The sequence below is a fragment of the Lepisosteus platostomus genome, chromosome 11, assembly GCF_059453375.1.
Source record: "Lepisosteus platostomus isolate fLepPlt1 chromosome 11, fLepPlt1.hap1, whole genome shotgun sequence".
In the NCBI taxonomy this organism is placed as follows: Eukaryota; Metazoa; Chordata; class Actinopteri; order Semionotiformes; family Lepisosteidae; genus Lepisosteus; species Lepisosteus platostomus.
Genome location: NC_142621.1, coordinates 43,811,329 through 43,831,057, shown reverse-complemented (window position 1 = coordinate 43,831,057; position 19,729 = coordinate 43,811,329). Strand labels below are relative to the sequence as shown.

Below are 19,729 nucleotides of genomic sequence, written 5' to 3'. Positions count from 1 at the left end.
TTGCTCTGTGTCTGAACTGCTGCTTAAAAGATGAAATAACTGAGCTGTAAAAGTGTCTGATAAGGAAACCACTTGCCCTCCATCAGCTCCTTGTTGTGGTGTAGAGTGGACTGGAAATGCTCCTAGCTCACATCTCAGTAAGGTCTTATTTAGAAATCAAATTTGCACTAATTCAAAGGCTCGTCTTAAACGTGATCTCAAGTACCAGGCTATAAATTAAGGGAAAAAAATAGTTTTAGATAGCCAGACATTATTTTTCCAGTGTCTCTAAAACCAAGAAGTGCAGAGGAATAGAGAGATTCAGGAGCCTGTTAGCTAAACTCTCAGTAAAGATAGTTAATGATTTCCGACCAAGAAACTGAATTTTCGAAACACTACGATGACAGTTTAAGTTTGGCAGATAACACTGTATTTCAGACTTGCAAAAAAAAAACAGAATTGACAAGAGATGGAAAAATAAAACATGACAGAATAAACAACACTGAAACGCGGTTTATTATGTATGGTCTCTTAAGATTAAGAGCTCAAGATGATCTTCAGTCCTGCATTCAACGCTACAGGTCTATCTAGCCCCGGTGAAATCAGCTACAACAATGCAAATAACTTAAAAGATACGATATCAAGTACTGTATTATGTAGCACATGAGTAACACATCGCAATCGGACTTGAACGGATGGGTATGCCCTGGCCTTTGTAGGCTTGTCGTTCTTTGTGGCTGTGCACGGTGCCAGAAAAGCATGCCTTTCGGGTAGCCCTTAACCCGCGTGACTTGGAAACGCACGCGAAAATGCCGACATGCCTGTTAGTGCGGTCCCGCGGAGTCTGAGGATCTGCCGGAGCCCTCCCGACCCGATACAAACCAATATCGTGCGGCTGGTTTCCAAGAAACACTGCAGGGCTCCGACTGGTTTTTGTTTCGGGCTAATGTTATTGTCGCTGGGGATGCGGCAGCCCGGGACAGTGTGTGGGATATCAAAATGCCTGTGATGTGGGAGAGGGGGTTACTTTCAAGTGACCTGTGCGGTCTGTAGACGAAAATCGCGAGCTAACGAATGCTTAAGTGTATTATTGGTACTGCATCTGATTAAAACAAATATAAAGCAGACTGGCGCTGCAAAATTAGCCCGTCATTTGCATTTTCAGACACGCTAGCCTGGCGAATTCTGCATTGAATTAGAGATACAGCATTGCACGTGATAGTCCGAGATGGGATCTTTGTGAAGTCATTTCGCTGGCGAAAACCTCCAGAAAACAATCAAGACCAGGACGATTTCCGAGTCTTCCGAAACTGGTCTTAGCGATAGAAGTTATTACAGCAAACAGAAAACAATCTATACAGTTACAATTCGTTTCCCATTTGAGGCCGGTTCCAAAGATTTTGTTATTCGTTCAGGATCAGCCGGCATCCTCCTTCCAGATACTGATTCACGGTAGAAAAGGCAAACGTGCACCAGGTGTGTGTGTGTGGGGAGGGTCACTGTAACTCTGTAATCTATCACGCCAAACTCTCGATGTTGTACTTCCAACTCCGTATCTCCGAACTCATCTATATGAAACGCGGATGGAATAAAAAGTCAAGTTGCAACCAATTTTTTCAGAGCGGGCACGGTGACGCCGGATCCCTGCCTTCTCAAAACGGGAATGAGCGCGTGATCTCGGGACACCGAAACAATTCTCCTCGCCGTCTCGCCGGGCTACAGTATCACCCCACGAAATATGTAACACACTCCCCCCCCTCCCCGCACAACAAAGTGTGTGAATCCGACAGACCGCTCCCCTAGCCCGCCGCGGCTCCGCGCACACCACACAGCGCCGGCTCGCCTCAGCCCGGCGTACTGACCTGCTGGTAGTTGTCGTCCTGGGGGTTAAAGCTGTTGTTCACGGGCTGGAACCTGAGGTTGACGTGGGGGAAATTGTGCAGCCAGTAAGTCCACCACGGGGCAATGTAATCTACCCGCGCCGTAGGCAACATTGCAAAGCGGAGCTACGGCTGTCTACAGTAATCCGGAGTTTCAGTAGTAAAAGCACACCGTCCCCACAACTGGAAACACAACCCCAGTCAGCCCCGTCCGCGATCATCAGACAAAACAAGGCATCGGGATGCAGAGGGGGAGTGCGATGCACTGATCGGAAGATGGAGATAAAATTCGGAAAGAGAAAGAAGACGCGTTAAAAGAATACGAAGTGTTTTCTGCCCGCTTCGGAGATTTTCTTTTTTTTCTTAAGGTCGATAGAAAAAAAAAAGACGATTTAACCAGTCCTCACTGAGCTCCACGACTTCATTTCGCCTGCTGCCATTCTCTCTCTCTCTCTCCCTTGACAAGTTATTCACTCGGAGCTCCGGCGTGCACGCAGCCCTCGCGGGAACGCGCGTAAATCAGGGGCACGGGATCACGCGTTTATCAGGGTCGGGGACGTGCGTAACTAGCGCACTGCTCTGTTTATGAGACAGTACGCTTGCAGTACGGTTAATGTTTTCGTCTAAAAAATGCTAGTAATACCCTTAGGTGCCCATATACATGCAAAACGTAACTGAAGGCTTAGTTGATGTATAAAAGCCGGCAGTACAGGCAACTGTATATTGAGGTCATGTTAAATCTCAAAGGATCTGGGGTATTACTGTACTGTATATTTGATTGACTCCACCCTCTCCATCACAGGAACATAGGAGTATATACGGCTGTTCAGCGTAGAATGTCCATTTATAAGAGACGCGAAAAGCAACCAAAGCAGTTTCTAGCACTTGGTTACATCTTGTAGTAAAGCATTAAAAAGAAAATCGAAGCTCTTCGCTTCCATTTCAAAAGATAGGCTAACCAAACAGGCACCCTGGCTAGACTCATCTTACACTGCATTAACAAGATGATTATCTTCTAGAACGTTGATACAATTGCAAACAAGAAGGCACATCTAGTCGCTAAACGAGTACCGAATTGATCCGAAATTTTTAGTCACCTTTGAATGCTGAAAAGTTTTAAAACTACAGACCATTAAATTGTAAAACTATATTTTAAATTAGGAAAGAGTATGTGTGGAAAGCTCTTGTGTAGATTTGTAAGCTTGTTTAGAGAAAATACAGCTTTGAACAAGGTGTAAACGTACGAGTGCTTTAGGTAGCACCTGATGCATTTAACATTAAATACTGAAACAGTGGCATTCGACTCCGAATTAATTACACTTAGACCACCTCCCTCTTTTCGCCAGAGATCAAGATCAGAAGCGTACCCGGTGTAATATCTTCTTTCGAACTTCAGTTCTAACGTAAAAATCCATCGCACTTATTTTTAGCATACCGCAAACGTGTTCGGTAGTTGCAACACATCTAGCAGGATTTCAACACCACGCGGATTGCTTTCAGAGGTGCCGTTTTGTCTCATGCAATCCAACCCCCTTTCAATTTATTTTCACTGTCCCCGGGATATGAGTAAAACTGCACTACTGGACTACTATGTGCAGTTACCAATTAACCACCTGCTGTTCTTTTAATCTAAAAATACCAGGGAAACCCAGTTCTGCTTTAGGACATTACTGTTCGAATTACTGTTCGTTGAAAACGAGACAGGGGTTTCAAATAAGTTCTCAGTATATCTCTATTACTCCCAGGTTTCCTGTTAACGTGAGGTAATCTCGCCTACTTGGTTACATTAGGCAATTTGGCTGCAAGCACTCGGCAAATAGTAAACGCAGGATTATACTGCACTGATACATGTACAGTGTAAGAGTATTCTCATGACAGCAGGCTACATAAGAAAATAAGCAAACTATGACATAAATCTCATAGGACTTGAATTTTGGGATTAGGAAGGACATTTTAAAATATTCACGAATAAGCAGTAGATTAAATGGATGTCTACAGACCAGGACTAAAAGCATCAGAGCTCTACATCCGTCTCATCTTGCTAATTAGGAACCTAACCTGCCAATATGCAGTCAGACACCCATTAGGAAAAGGCATTAAATTTCATATTACAACTTCCTTTATGTGTAATTATACGTGTATAAAAATAAGGATTCCCAACGTGAAAGGGTGAGAGTAGCACAGGTTAGCAAAGCTCAATACTGCCATCAAGTGGCATAAAGCACATTCATTAAATAACCTGAAATTCATGTCATTGACAGGAAGTCCTACCATATTAAAAAATGCCACCTTTTCCAGAAAGCTATTAAAGGCTTTAGTTGAACAAATTCTGAACATTAATTCTGAATACAGGGCAAACTTCCTTCATTTCAGTGAGAACCTCTGAAAGTAATTCACCTAATAGTGGAATCCAATGCACTCAACCAGCAGAGACATTAATGCACTTTCATAAGACATGTTAACTTCCTAGAAATCTGATTTTAGTCTGACCCGTGTACTGCATGAAAAAGCACAAGTCTCAACGTCAAGTTTTATTACAATAAATTTTTATTCTGTACATGAAGAGCTCATTTCAGTTCTTTCACAGCCAGACCTAAAAGAGAAAAAAAGAGGCACATTTAGATAATGCACAAATTCTTGCTATTCATTTAATTGAGCAAATATTCACACATACATTTCGACACGAGCCTACCCTTAAAATGTTTTCTGGCTAACGATTTGTCACCCATCTATAATTTTCTTATCATGCCACAATAAGAATGCAGCAAATCCTTTCATGATGTGGAACAGTATTATATAGAAGGAACAGGTAACAGGTTTATTCCATGCTGAAAAGAAAATAAACAATGTTTGAGCTGTGGAAGAAGGCTCCACTGAAACGTGTTTCCTTTCTTTTCAGCATGGAATAAACCGGTTACCTGTTCCTCTGCAGCTGACGCAGCTACCTACTTGAAGTATTATACAGAGGTAGAAAAAGTAAAAATGTTATAGGACAGTTACTGTCCAGAAAGGAGGCGGCACAACAGACTTTAAAAACAAAATTCCCTCCTAATGCATGGGCCCCAGTGGCCTGAAGCTTTCCACTACATGATCACATGGCTGAACTGGTTCTGCTATTTACTTATCACCTACACGAAACACTACCTGGCAAGAGAAATGGGAGAAAAGGGTAATGCAATTAATATAAACTTTTTTCAACCATGTAAATCAGCATATACATTATACATAAAGATCTGAAAAAACTATTTTTACAATTTCACATAAGGTATTGTGCATTGATTTCTTTTTACATCCTGGAGTGGTTTTCTAGCTACAAATAATTAAATCTACACAGAAATGAGAAATTTAATAACGTCTTTTAAATAACCTCTTGCACCAAGGCTACAAGTGAGGATTTGTTTTTAAAGCCACACATCTTTATAAGCCCTTCTTTTAACAGATGCTTCATACCTATAAGGAAACTGTCTCACTGAAAAAAAGTCCTCAAGTGTTTTATCAAGACTTCACAGGTGCTGTTCAGGTAATTTTCCCTGTACTTATTACCCTGAAAAACTTTAGGTACAGCCCAAAAGTGAAGTCAAACGACGTCACACTAGAAAAGTATACTAGATTTTCATGGTCCATAGCAATAGTACTGCTTTCCTGCCAACAAAGAGAGATGGGATCTCCAGTTCTCTGCCTCCAGGACAAGGTACCTAACACTTACACAGCCATTTTCAATTAGCAAAGGATGCATCTCTAAAATAATGACTACAATTAAGATCAAGTAAAGGTTTATTTCAAACACAACGTTTCGGCTCACACCTGAAGGAGGCTCCACAGCTGAAAAGTTGTTTCCTTCCTTCTCTTTTCAGCATGGAAGGAACATTTACTTGTTCCTTCACAGCCTACACATGCTGACACAGCTAACTACTTGAACTACTACAGTTAAGGTCAGATGTGTAACAGAAAAACCGGATTCACCATCCTCATTTGGTCGCTCAGGTATGCGGAGTGCTTCTTAGGGTTCCTGCAATGGAGTGACTGAAGCCACCCTAGAAGCTTCCACTCCCCAAGCCCCGGAACTTCCTTACTGAAGGACAGCGCTCAGCAACACGTCTTAAACCTGAAAGAAGCGTGATCACTCACCAGGTGGGAGAGACTGCTTGAGTTTCTCTGCCTTCTCCTTGTCCGTGATGACAAGGGTGTACAGATACCGGCTGCAGCGCACCTTGAACTTCACATTGTCCTTGTTCTTCTTGATCTTGACAGCTGTACAAGCAAAGGGCAACACTGCAATGAGTCCACTGAGCATGTCAAAAATGTAGTCACTTGCTGAATAAACAGTGAGCAACATGCTGGTGAAATCAGAACAGCCTGGAGCATTACTTGTATCTTCAAACGTATTTGGGCAAGCTGAATTATTGCCTCATCAAGTGCAATAATTCAGAGGTCAACCAAAACATGTGCCAATGCTTACCCATCACACATGTAAACACTTGTAATCTTTAAGAGGTTTTACATCTAAACCAGCGATTCTCAAACTCAGTCCTGCAGGACCTCTAAATCTGAGCTCTTAATCACCAATGAATGCTTGATTACACCAATCATTTGCTTGATTACATTTCTATCTGTTGCTACACTCAGTCCTTGGTATCATAAATGCGCTACTTAAAACACTGTCCCATTAACATAAGAATTTGTATTCAATCTCTCAGCAGCCTAATAGCCTGCTCCTATGTTGGCCCAAACTGCTCTAAAGAGATCGATGTATGAAGAACAGACATGTGAAAACGACAATGTATCAAATACTCCCACCTGAAAGAGTACAGTTCGGAAACACAGAAAGAGGTACAGGGCTGATACCACTTATAAATGCCATTCAACAGCTGTTAGCATCTTTTAAAGCAGATCTTAATAGAAAACTGAAATGAAATACCATCTGAAAAAAGAACTTGCCTGGACCAAAACCTAGAAAAGAGTAAAGCTGGGAGCCAGTGATCTAAACTGGGCCCATCACAACTACAGCTCCCTGAAAAGTTAAACTTTTCTCTTGTAATGCATAAGCACATCACACCTAAGAGACTGCTGTACACAGTAATATCCGAGCTAAACGGATTTTGGTGGCGGTGGAGGGGAGTCCCCATTACCTATAAAGCGCTTTGAGTGGAGTGTTCAGAAAAGCTCTATATATGTGTAAGCAATTATTATTAAACCCCAACAGTCCAAAAACACAATAACCTTGCTCCAAATAAGCTGTACTTACTACAAACTGTTGAAGCACTACAGCAAATTTCATAAAGCATCCTTTATTCTGGAGCTCTACCATCATGACACACTGACGTGCAAACTGCTTTTCAGTGACAGTTTCCCACAACCTACGATCCCTAGGTTTGGGATTAGCCTTTTCTCAAATTCCCAGATGATAACCATTCACAACCAAAAACAAGGTATTCTTTAAAGTTCTAGGCTTCGCATCAGTTGATACTGCAGAGAGCATTAAAACAAAACAGTGGCAGCCTACACACCCTGACTTGAACTTACATTTGGCATCCTTCCTCCTGGCTGTGAGCAAGAAATCCTTGATTTCTTCGATTTTCCTCGGCTGAAATGAATGAAAGGGAAACAAGTGTAAATGCTCTCAGTATAGCTATAGGCATCAAATTCAGGGATGCAAGTTTTATTGCCAATGCGATCAAGAACCTAGAATTAATGTTTTCGCTGCGCAAAAGTCTGACCAGGCCCAGCAGATGTTATACTGTAAATCACACCAAAGGTTACAGACACACATTACAAAGCCGGCGATTAAAAAAATAATAATAATATATGAAGAACAGAATCATTTTAATTTGGGTCACGACATAGAGGTAATACTAACACAGCACTAACGTGCGTTAGGCCACTACAGTGCAGCAGGCCATTATAAATTCAAAACGTCAGGCTTCACCAATGTCTATACTGCGAAAACCTGGGATTAGAAAAGTAAAAATAAGACGCAATCCCATGGTAACCTAACATTTGGCTGCACATATTAAAGCAGTCCTTACCATTTTGTTGTATTTGTCGGCTGGGACCTAAACGAAAGACAGAAAAAAGGACGGGATCAGTGTTCATGCAAGTCAAAACTATACAAGATTAACGAGCCATCACAACACCAAAAAAGCATCGGGTCGTAGATAAGAACTGATCATACAAGAACTGAGGGATTTGGGTTTAGCATAAATTAATTCTGGTTCGGATGGATTTAGATTAAAATTTATTTTCAGGAGTAAAAACAAAATACCCAACTCACACAGTCGGCCAGCGAAAAGGAAAAGGGGCGGGACTTCCGTTTCCTGTTGGTTTAAATATAAACTACGGCACCTTAAGAAGGACAAACAGTGCTCCAAGTGACTTGTTTAGTTGAGTCAGAATTAAAACACTCGAAAACGCCGAATCGGATTATGCACCATTAAAATACTAAAAATGTTCTAGAAAATTATAGTACGAAGTTAACACAGTAATAACCATGGCAATAATTAAAGTGAAAGAAGAAGACGATGGATGAAGAGAATCATTAATATAAGTGGGACTCCAGTTGTAAAGAAATAGAGAAGATAAGTAATCCCTAAATTTGCCACGTAGAGGCAGCATTGCGCTGTCGGTACAAACATGATCCTTTTTTTTTTACAAAGGCGTTGACAATTAAATTTTCCCAATTTTGGGCTGTTGCGACTCGTATTTTTTTTAATTCCCTTTCCCATCGATATATAATTGGACAATGCATTCATTGTATTGAAGGAAGTTAATCTGTATTTCACTATACTGTATCTGTACCTTCAGCACATCACTTTTCACCCAAAAGGATTCCGATATAAGACTGTGAAACAGATCCTATTCTTACAGAAATGAGGTTGGTCAACTCAACCTCCTCAGAAGTGCTGCATTATGGGAGCCATCAGCCCAGTTGCACGTTTCTCCTTGTATGCTTATGCTTAACGTAATATTTGAACTGAACTTTTCACCTGGATTTAGTTAGACATTACCCTCAGTAACACGTCTGTATTATTGTCCAGGTTTGAATATTGTAATGTAGGGTTTGCTGGTGTATCGAAATATGTTCTTGAATTCGTTTGCTAAGAGCTCATCTGGTCATATTTTAACTAAAATACATACTTTACTTGAGGTTGCAAGTGTTGTCCTGTGAGATTTTGTGAGCCTGGACAAGCACGTGCTTGTTCACTGGTCTATACTATCAGTCCATCTCAATTAAATGTATCATGGTCAGTTATAAATGACCAGTTTATCAAAACAATACCAAAACACATAAAATCAATATTGAAAAGCTGTAGTCTATACATTATGTTTCTAAAAACATACATGCACAGAGTGATTCACTTCTTGTGTTGCTCAGTATGTCTTTATGTCCACACACATCTATAATATAGACTCACACACATAAGCCATCTGTAATGCAATCTGCCTGCTTATCGTTGGATGCCAGCATTGTCAGTTTCACACTGAAGCTCTGTGTGCTGCTCTCAGACCCTTCAGGAATCGTGTGACCTTTCCAGGCTTGAATGTCAGGGAATCATTCGGCTATACCAGTCACTGTCTTAGCAAAAAAAAAAAAGTTCTTCAATGCAAAATGTATTTCTTCACATTAAATATTTATGGTATTTAAAATTGAAAACATTTTTCACACTGTAAGTATCACCTGTCTGGTGCCGATTTTCTCTCAGCTTCTAATATCTCTAATGAATTGACTACCTCGAGAGAAATTACAGGAACAAAGGGAGAGGGCAGAGAAAGACTAATGGCCTTTCACTTCTTGTTCTTATGCCTTGTCATTGCCCACGAAGAGGACAAATTCATATACGCCAGCCTCCTTTGGAATCAAATGACTCATCCAGTTTTTCCTGATTAATTCATCCAAGAGGGCAAAACAGGCAAGAATGGTGACTAGAAGAATACTATCACTCTTCACATTAGTAGTATTACATGCAAACGAACCGTTTTGTTGGTTTTGTTGACTTGGCAGACTGTAATTATCAGCTCACACCTGAAGAAGGCTCCACGGCCGAAACGTTGTGTTTTCTTTCTTCCTTTTTTCCAGCATGGAATAAACCTGTTACTTGTTCCTTTGCAGACTGTAATTATTGTCAATTCGTTATTTTACTTAGGACTCAAAATAAATGATCTTGGGTGCTGAAGGAAAAAATCTTTAAATAAGTACTGAAATGTGTTGAAATATTGAAACGTTTTCTTTTAGAATTCTAAGAATCATATATCCAGGGTGGACAGATCAATGATAATGTCATTACAGACACATTGAATGACTACAGGAGATTTAATAATCCCGTATGACTATGATATTTCTTTCAGAAAACAAAAGCAAAATGTCTTCCAGTGTTTCCTGTACACCTTTTAACTGTACCGTTCCTTTACAGAAAAATATAGTATGCCCTGCATCTATAACATAATGACTGATATGAAATAAATATATTTTTACTGTCCAGCATAACATGAAAATCAGATGTTGCACAATTTCAATGAGAAAAATACATTAATATTGAACAATTCTAAATGGAATTTTGATCTTAGGGATTTTAAGATAACTCTTTTTGTATTTAAGTAAAGGAGAAGTGCTTCTAAGCAAAGTTAGATCTGAGCAGATGTCAAAGTAAATTGCAGCTTGTCCTAAACCAGTGCAAGCCTACCCATGCAGGTGCCTACTGGGCTGTACATTACAGGAGGAGACAGAAGAAAATATAGACTGTCAAATATATTAGGAACAGGACCTGAATCATTCAACGTGTCACGAAAGGGTGAAGATATGGCACTCCATCAACATGTCAATGGTGTTCCACTGGCTAAGAGGGCATGGCAACCTCCCAGAGTTTGGGAATGATAACTGCTCTTCTGTCTCCACTTCTGCTGCTATCAGAAGAAAATTCTGATTAGGGGAATTCTAAATATAACCCAAAGGTATTCTTCATTGCTTCTCCCTAACCCAGACTTACTCTCTAACTTGACGATAAGGTCATAGCTAGATCCTAAACCATAAGCTTAAAACATCCCTGTACTTACCAAGATTCCAGCTCTGTGCCTCAGTCTATGTTTGACTTTTAGCCTTGTTCTAACTTGAACTCTGTCCTGGACCTTAAAAGATATAATACTAATGCTTAACCTACTTCAAACCCATCCTTTACTCCAATACTAACCCTAGTGTCAGCCCTCAACATGACCTGTAGCTTAAACTCCACATGAACTATTGATGATTGATTATCGCATTGGTTATTGAGTAATTATGAGTAAATAAAATTAATACAGTACTGGTTGGATTAAAGCTTTGCAAAGGATTGTCATGGAAACACTAAGTTTGACTACTCCTTCTGTTGACAATAGCTGTAGACTTTCAAACCAGTGAAAGCAGACTGAGTGAAATGAAAGCTTTTTCATCTCTAGAGAGAGCAAACATCAAAAATACTCAAAATCCCCTATAGTCAAAGTAGGGTAGATTAAATTTTACCTTAAATTCAGATATGACTTAAAATGTCACAGGTTTTTGATTCACTGGACATCAATACATTTTTTATTTCCCCCGATAGTGGTTAATTGTAATAATTAACAAATGACCAAGAACAAGATAGGAACAAATGTAATAATACAAATAGAGTTGCACGTCAGTTGGGGGATTACAGAGCAATAACTTTAAAAAGAAAATGGTTAGAAGGTACAAAAACCACAAAAGAAACAAAAAACGGCATTGAAAAAAAATACAGACTAAACACTTATATTTTCTATACATTTATTGGTTTCTGCAGCTTTGTCCTGAAAAGCAAAATTTTCAGAGGAGCAATGAGTTTCAACTATTATTGTTTGTGATTAAATTTCAGGGCAATTAAGGAACATTCCAAGCAAAAGCCTTCCCTTCTTATGAACACCACTAGAGGACGCTGTTGGAACATGAACCCTTTCACTCTTCCTAGATAACCAGCTGAACAATAATTTTCCATCTCTACAGATATTGAATGTGCATTTTCTCATTGCGACATATTCCATATCCATTCACATTACACCCTTAATCAACACTAATTTATAGAAAATGGGAGACTGCTTTAAGAGGATGATGGCGATGCAAGTTGTTTTTTTTTCTCCACTCCTTGTCAGATAATCAAATCTAATTGCTGTGCTCAAGTGTGCTAGTCAGATGCAGGCCGACACTTGCTGTTTCCAATCTGTGACTCATAATAAAGTCTGTCGCCCCGGCTTGTTTTTGTCAGTGTGCAGAACGCAGAGCACTTTTTATTGGAATCTCGGCTGAAAGATGTAGCCTGGCAGTCGTGTTCAATCTAGTAGAAATTGCCAGACAGCCACCCAATATTACCTGCCCCTGACAGCCAATCATATCGCCGACCTCTCTGAAACATTCCCTTCATTCTCCAGGTCTAGACACCTATTTATTTTAAACCATGACCCACACATTGCACTGTCACTTCCTGTCAATTTCTGGTAGTCTAGCCTCCTGGAAGAGCTACTGGTTTGTGTCATTGCATTTCACATCTCAGAAATCTAGTCTGATAAAGTCCCAGTAGTTTTATGTGCCAGCCATCATTTTATGGTAGTCGCATGAGAATAAAGCAACACACTGAAGGGACTATACTGTACCAAAGATTAAGGATACTTTGGGCATCAGGGTATCTTGAGAAAATATGGCAGCTGGTGACTAGGGTTCACCACAGTCAATGGCCGCCATGTTGTTTCGAGTTCCTATGATGTCACATCTGCAGAGATCCAAGCCTGCAGCATGGGGCACACCCAGAAGAGACATCTGTGCATCTGGATGGTGTAAATCCTTTCAAAACAGCTGGCATTTTGTATAATTGATATCCATTCACAATACCTCTTCACTCCCACAACCCCCAGGACCTGAAAACAAAGCTCTTCTGCAAAGCTACCAGTTTTGTAAAAAGCAGTTGGGTTTTTTTTTTCCCCAGGGAAATAATTTCCCAGTTACACTGTCACACGTGATGGGCTGAAGCATTACTATGGATGAAAACATTCATTGAATCTCCTAGACCTCCCTGTTCTTCATTTCCTTATCGTTGTGGCATCTCTCCTTTTCTTTTCTGTCTCCCTCTATATTCACCTTTTCAGTCCATCAGCCACAGCCCATTCTTCCTTGCCAGGGAGGATTAATAGAGCCCCCAAAGCTCTGTGTTGTTCTACAGGTCCGTGGACAAACTCTACCAATTAGATCAGTGGCAGTCCTAAAACCAATTATCAAAGCAGAGGAAAGCTCAGAGGAGGTGATACAGATAAAACCCTTACAGATATTTTTGAGTGCCATGTGCCAGTGTAATTTATTGTAGTCTGTGGTGTTGGGGGGTGATATTGGTAACGGTAGTGTTTAGCAACTACCATACCTTTTAGTTTTTCCTGAGCAAACCCCCCCCAAATAATGCTACAGTATTTAGCATTATGTCAAAATATTCAAAATCATTGGTTAAAGCTTGCACTGCAAAGCTCCTATTACTGAATCCATGCAGTTATCATGAAATAGAATGAAAGAGGAATCAGAAGTTAATTCCTTCCATACAAAAGAAGCTCCCCAGGAAACATTTACCGTAGCATGTCCTGTCGATGCCAGAGAGGTACAGCAGATCTCTGTTGAAAGGTGCACTGCATACTAATAAAAAACACAATCTCAATCTGACCAGTTTCCAGTTTCCTGGATTGGGAAATATATAGTCTGCAAAAACTCCCCAAATATTCTACTTACTTTTGGCCTAAAATTAATTGTCACTCAGGGCAACCTTGAGGGCATCAAACTGTCATCTATGAGCTATGATGCTCCTGAAGAACTAATCTGTTCTGTTGTGGCCACCGGCCTATGTCATACATTAACTGCAATCACAGTTACACGGCCCTTTTCAGCATTATGCCTCGCTGCTTTCTATACATTTTTTAAAAGAACCTAACATTCTGTCCATCGATAATCTGAAAACAATACTGCAATTAATGCTGTTTTGTTCATTGCCAATGTATGCTCAACAAAACGCTCATTTGCATTTGAAATGAGTGGAGCCAAATTCACTTTGTGTTTAGTGCAGATGGTAGAACAGCAAGGAAAAGGGTTCTTCTTCCCTCCCTTTGCTATGTATTTAGATAGATTCATAAATTGTGATGGTTCAGTAACCAGGGGTAGACCAGCTTCCCAGCACACATGCAGAAGCATATTTAATATCCAAATAACTGCCACATGTTCAGATGAGAGGCTAGAGATTGGTGAAATACTGTGGGATTCTTCAGTGACTACTACAAGGGTCTTCAAGGCGTTGCAGTTGCATCACTTCAATTTCAGGTCGTTAGTGAACTTGGATTGGACAAAGGCCTGTTCTCATCCTTCTGAACACATTAAATTATTTGGGCTAAAAAGCTCTATCTTTCATAAAAAAAATTAAGTGAAATGAATGCCAGGCATCCTTGTGAAAAACCTGTTCTAGCAGGTTTATTTAACCATCCAAAACCGCTAAGCAGAGGCTAGGCAAATTCTCAGGCCTTGTCTCTTCTCCCCCCATACTGAAGTGTGAGAGGCTGTTCATTGAGACTCCTGTCAATTATTCATGACAACAGAAAGGAGAGGGTTAGTTCTTGGCAGCCGGTTTGAGTGGCAGCACGGCGAATCTCCGTGGGGACCTGCACTCTGGACTCGTGTTAATTAATAAAGACAGACAGTCCAGGCAGGCCATTAATTACTTCAGCCGGAGTGTGGCTGTGTGTGGTTCTGGGACTTCCATCTCCCATCCCACCCTGGCGGGTCAGCAAGCGCACAGCCCCGGCAGAGAAAGGTGGTGGAATCTTTTTCATCTGAAAGCGAAAGTTTTCCAGCTCTGGAAGAAACTCTCGGGGGCTTGTTCCTGAGCACACTGCCTCCCTGCGGATCGTCAGTGCCTGGAAATACACCGTGCTAATGATGCCAAACCAGCAGAGATCCATCGAGGTGCTTGTCAGGCCTTTCTCATCTACATGCAGCAGTTTATTCTCAAATGTGAACGGACCTTTTTTGTTTTTTTTCCAGACAATTAAAATGATCGACATAACCGAAATGAAAGCGAAATGGGGTGAGTCTAGTTTATTGAAGCTAAAATACATTCAGTTCCTTTCAAAGTATTTTACGGAAGCTTATTAGTGCCGAGGAGAAAAATATTCTTTGCGTTTTAAACGACACACACAATAAAGTTTTTGTTCTCTGTGGCACTAATCAGCTTCCGTAGTATTTTACTTAGCAGCTGGCTTTCTATCTGTTTAACGTCACGGCCTAACCAGTTTTTTTAAGATTGAAAGATGTCAATTTTACAGTTTATTTTGCATTATAGCGGTGGCCCTGTCTGATGAATTTGAATGGTCACAGGGCTGTACTGTACTGTCCCACACTATGATCACTTCCCTGTACCTTGTGCCCAGTCCAACCCCACTAAGTTGACCCTTTGTCCACTAGAGAACCAGAACCACAGAGAGTGTCTTCCTGCCTGGTCAGCGAAGATCTTTGACATAACAGGCCCCACCTTTAGACAAACAAGCCAAATAACCAAAAGATATCAATATGGTAACATCATAAACCATGAACCAGATAACAACTGGAGGCTGCCATTTCCTCATAGAACGCTATCTAAACGCGAGAAAGCTCTTCATCTATTCTTGTGTAACGGGCATGCAATTATGAATCTTCACCGCTAGAGGGCACGGTGGAACAACGAAAACAACTGGAGGAAGACCGGCAAGACCTGTTGATTGTCATGTTCCATCAAACATGTGAAGGGGGCACTGTGGCTCCAGCACCGGACTTCAGTGATTTTGTTAATAAAAAAAATGCATAGAATGAAATAGATTTCATTTAAAGGGGCCATAAATCGAGAGATAATTTTAATTTGGTTTATCTTGATCAAATGGAGACCCTTACAGAGATATCTTAGGATTTGAGAACGAAGAGCGATAAAGCATTTTTAAGTACAACTCGATAGGAATGGACCTTCATCCACCCTTCATTTAAGTCTCTTTTCCCCCGGCAAGATTCTGAAAGCATTATCGCTGCCTGAGCATGTAGCCTGAAGGGATATTCTGTGAAGGAAGTAAAATAAAATAAAATAAAATAAAGACATTTAGAAATTCAGTCCCATAATCTTTGGAGTTTTTAATTAAAAGTCATAAAGGGCACCTATGGGTAGAACATCTTACTTTTGTATTATAATAATAGTGACTAATAATGAAGATAATAATGTTTTTAGTTTCACTTCACCCTTAACTTACTTTCTTACTTGGCTTATTTGCTTAATTTACTATTATACATACTATTCTTAACTTTTTAATAACTTGCTAGCTTTGTTTAAATTAACTTATTTTACTAACTTAGCTTACTTACTTAGCTTCTTTAATTACTTAACTTAGCTTACTTAGCAACTTTCCTTTTTTTACTTAACTTATTTACTTTATTTACTTGCTTGCAGAGCTCTTTTAGTTATTTACTTAACATACTATTTTACTTGACTTACGTAAACATACTTTAGTTATTTTACTTACTTAGCTCACTTAAATGACTGTTATTTAAATTACAGTACTTTACTTACCTTGCATACTTGCTCACTTACTTAATTGCTTACATACATTAAAGTACTTAACTTTCTTCACTTGCTTACTTAGTATCTGTCTTTACTCTACTTAACTTTCTTTCTTTACTTAGCTTACTTGCTTATTTTTTCTTCACTTACTTATCTTACTTACTTTATTTACTTAAAGTAATTCCCCAATGCTTTTTTTATTATTATACATTATTACATTATTTACTTATGTACCTTTTGGATTTTCTTTCTTTACTTACTAAACTTGCTTACTTATTTACTTAGTTACTTTCCTGCTTTCTTACTTTTCTTGCTTCATTTTTTTTATAGAGAAATATTAGGGTTGAACCCCTTGCTGTGTCAAGGTAATGATGGTGTAGGTGTGGTCCGAGGGGGATGGCTAAATGTGTTCGCCAGTCTCACTGCTTGTGGATAGAAGCTATTGAAGAAGAATCTAGTGGTAACCTCCTTGTAACGTGTGTGACGTTACAAGGAGGTTAAGATCTTTACATATTCATATGATTTATAGTACGTCAGCTGTTGAACTGCAGCTTTCCAGCTATCTAAACCAGATATGTGTACATTACCTACCATCTTTATAGAATGTAATTCCAATATAAGCTATCACACTGTAGTCCAGCATGTGTTTCTGTTTATTCTAATTTTTGTACTGTGCAGCCTGTTGAATTGTTGTCAGTGGGTTCAGCTGTCACCCCTGCTGTCAGCATTTTAATCTTCGCCCATCTCCCCATCGATTGCTGTGCATGCTAGCGTTTCCACTTGTCTGTTCATCTCTCTGATCACCGCCACTCTGATTGTCAGTCTTTGCCCCAGCTCTTGCTTGCTCATCCAGAAAGCAGGCGTGTCTCTTGTCGTGAGGTTGCTCATTGTGGTCCATCTTTCCATCTGTCGAATGTAGGACCTGACCTGATTTAGGTTTCTTCCTGAACTGACCCACGCGCACTCTGAATTTACTCTTTGCTGAGGGAGACAGACATGTGCTGTACAGTATGTGACATTTTGGGAATCATTGATCTTTAAGGACAACCTTGTGAGAAACAGATATTGTGCCTTGTGTGGGACTGTTTTGTAAATGTTCTAATGCATATGCAATGATCACTTTTAAACACACATTCATGGTAATAGAAATTGACCACAGCTGTACTATAACTCTTCCTGACTGGATTCAGAGCATCAAGGGGGATACAACTTGTGTACCATATGTCTTCTTGGGAGTTCTTCAGAAAATTCGCGTTTCAAACTTGGTTCAAACATGTGCTGAACAGTGCCGTGAGTTATTGTGTCCTCTACACCAAACAGTCAATGGCCTTAATTACCAGCTCCTCTGTGCATTTGGTTCTGTGCTTTTGTCATGCTTGTATCTAGATTTTGATTTAATACAAACAAGCATCCTTCCTATAACGGTGTGTGAAGATTTCTGCATAAAGAAACCATTTCCCTTTCAGTCCCCAATACATTTTACTGGATATGTGCAAGCATTAAAGAAAATGCCCATACAAGTTACACAAGAGAATTAATTTCTGAAAATAAATATAGGGGAAATCTTTGGATCAAGGAGGGAAAGTCAGCTGAATTGCCCTTGTATGGAAAAATCAATAAAGTGGTTTAGTTTTCACATTCCATTATATGTGATTTCTTATTGCCTCTTCAAGCCAGAAGAAATAAGCTCCAAAAACTAAAAGCAAGTACTCGTAATGTTTTGGGGAAGCCTTACAAAGTTGCACATTAATAGTGTAATATAAGCCGTACCTCAGAGTGTGAGGGCTTTTTCTCTCTTAGCGTGTTCTAATAAGACCTGTCAGGACTGTTGAAAATGTACAGTATTGCTATGGAGAGAGATGGTTCAGTATTTCTTTGAATTGCACTGTTAGATTCACTCTGGTGTAACATTGTGCTGTTTAGATGTGCTATCAGAACCCTTCTCTCACTGCACCTTCTTGAAGCTTCACTGAACTCCATGAAAGGGTTCTTAGTGTTCCTCAAATGAGCACATTATGTATTTGTGATGCAGAAAACAAGAGCTTTTTATTTAATTCTTTCTTAACCTCCAAAGCCTGGTGAATGAATGGGGGTGAAAGAAGCTGACCTAGGGAAGAAATTTAATGGCTTTGACCTTTACTTAAATTGTGCTGACACATTTTTCAGGCATCGTTTTAAACTATGCTGGTTTACCTTTTATTTCAACCTTATGCAAAATCCTTGTTAAAAGCTAGATAGTATGTGCGAAAGGACAAGGGATGAGTAAGTGTGCAAAGAACAAATTTAATAGGGTTTACCACTCTACACCAACTAAATACACACTCTTACTTGACAGTCTTAAGGCTAATGGTGCATTATTTATCAGCTGTTGCAGTGCAGTATGTTGTGAAGGTTGTTAGTGTGCATGTATTGTACAACAGAAAGTTAAAGACCAGAACTTCTCTTTCTTTCCATTTGCTGAAAAGCTGCCTTTAATGATTTTACACATTTACGCATTGCATCATTAGATCTTATTTCCAACATAGTTTAAAAAATCACAAGCCCTTTCCTCTAGCTCTTTGTCATCTTAGTGTTGCAGATATTTTCAGTATTGTAATGTATTCCATCATTTACAAGTACATTTTTCAGTTGCAGAATTAAGGCCACTTTTGAAAAGTGGCAAAGCTCACTCCCACACTCTCTTCACTGAGCTGAAGTGCGCCTTCTCAGGAAATAGGTCAGCTAGCAACAGCAATCACTTTCCTCTTTCTGACCACAAGTCAGCAGAGCTCTGAACGAGATGGACCAACTTGCGCCCCACAGCCCCGAGGCCTGATTGTGCTCATTGTGGCCTAAAAAACACCTTTTCCATTCAAGCAAACATTTATCACTGTAGAGAACGCCGTTTCAGCTTTTGTTTGCTGCACCATCAGCTTCCAAGCAAGGAAGTGTTTGGTTGCCCACCAATGTTCTGTCTAATATTTCATGAGTTTTGCAGAGTTGTGGCAGACGTGACTTTTAGTCTCCCTATCTCCTCACTTTTCAGAATCATCACCCACACACGCCACAGCCTGTATTCTAAGCCAAACAAGGCTCTGGGCAACAAGCAGCTGGCACCTGTCAGAGGGGTTCCCAGTACCTCCCATTCCCCTGGCTACACTGCGAGTCTGTCACAAAGCGAGACAGTCACTCCCCATCTCAAATCTCAGACATAACCACATTTGTGCCCATTTACACAGCAGTCTAAAATGCACGCAGACTGACACTTTGTCGCACAGGCCACCCAATCCCAGAACGATATAGTCTTGAGTA

The 19,729-nt window shown here is 40.0% G+C and overlaps 2 protein-coding genes across 2 annotated transcripts in view; both read right to left on the bottom strand.

The window, feature by feature from the left end:
• Positions 1-2,359, bottom strand: part of ttyh2 (tweety family member 2) — a 52,101-nt gene extending 49,742 nt beyond the window's left edge. Inside the window, exon 1 of the mRNA XM_088599884.1 lies at positions 1,842-2,359. Within this exon, the coding sequence (XP_088456010.1) occupies positions 1,842-1,973 (132 nt within the window). The 5' untranslated portion in view covers positions 1,974-2,359. The remainder of the gene's footprint in view (positions 1-1,841) is intronic.
• Positions 2,360-4,388: 2,029 nt separating this feature from the next.
• Positions 4,389-8,212, bottom strand: rpl38 (ribosomal protein L38). The gene is made up of 5 exons (XM_088599883.1): positions 8,131-8,212; positions 7,886-7,912; positions 7,383-7,443; positions 5,988-6,110; positions 4,389-4,452 (listed from the first exon to the last, which is right to left on the bottom strand). The coding sequence occupies exons 2-5, from the start codon at positions 7,886-7,888 to the stop codon at positions 4,427-4,429; spliced, it is 213 nt and encodes a 70-aa protein (XP_088456009.1). The 5' UTR covers positions 7,889-7,912; positions 8,131-8,212; the 3' UTR covers positions 4,389-4,426.
• Positions 8,213-19,729: the final 11,517 nt, after the last annotated feature.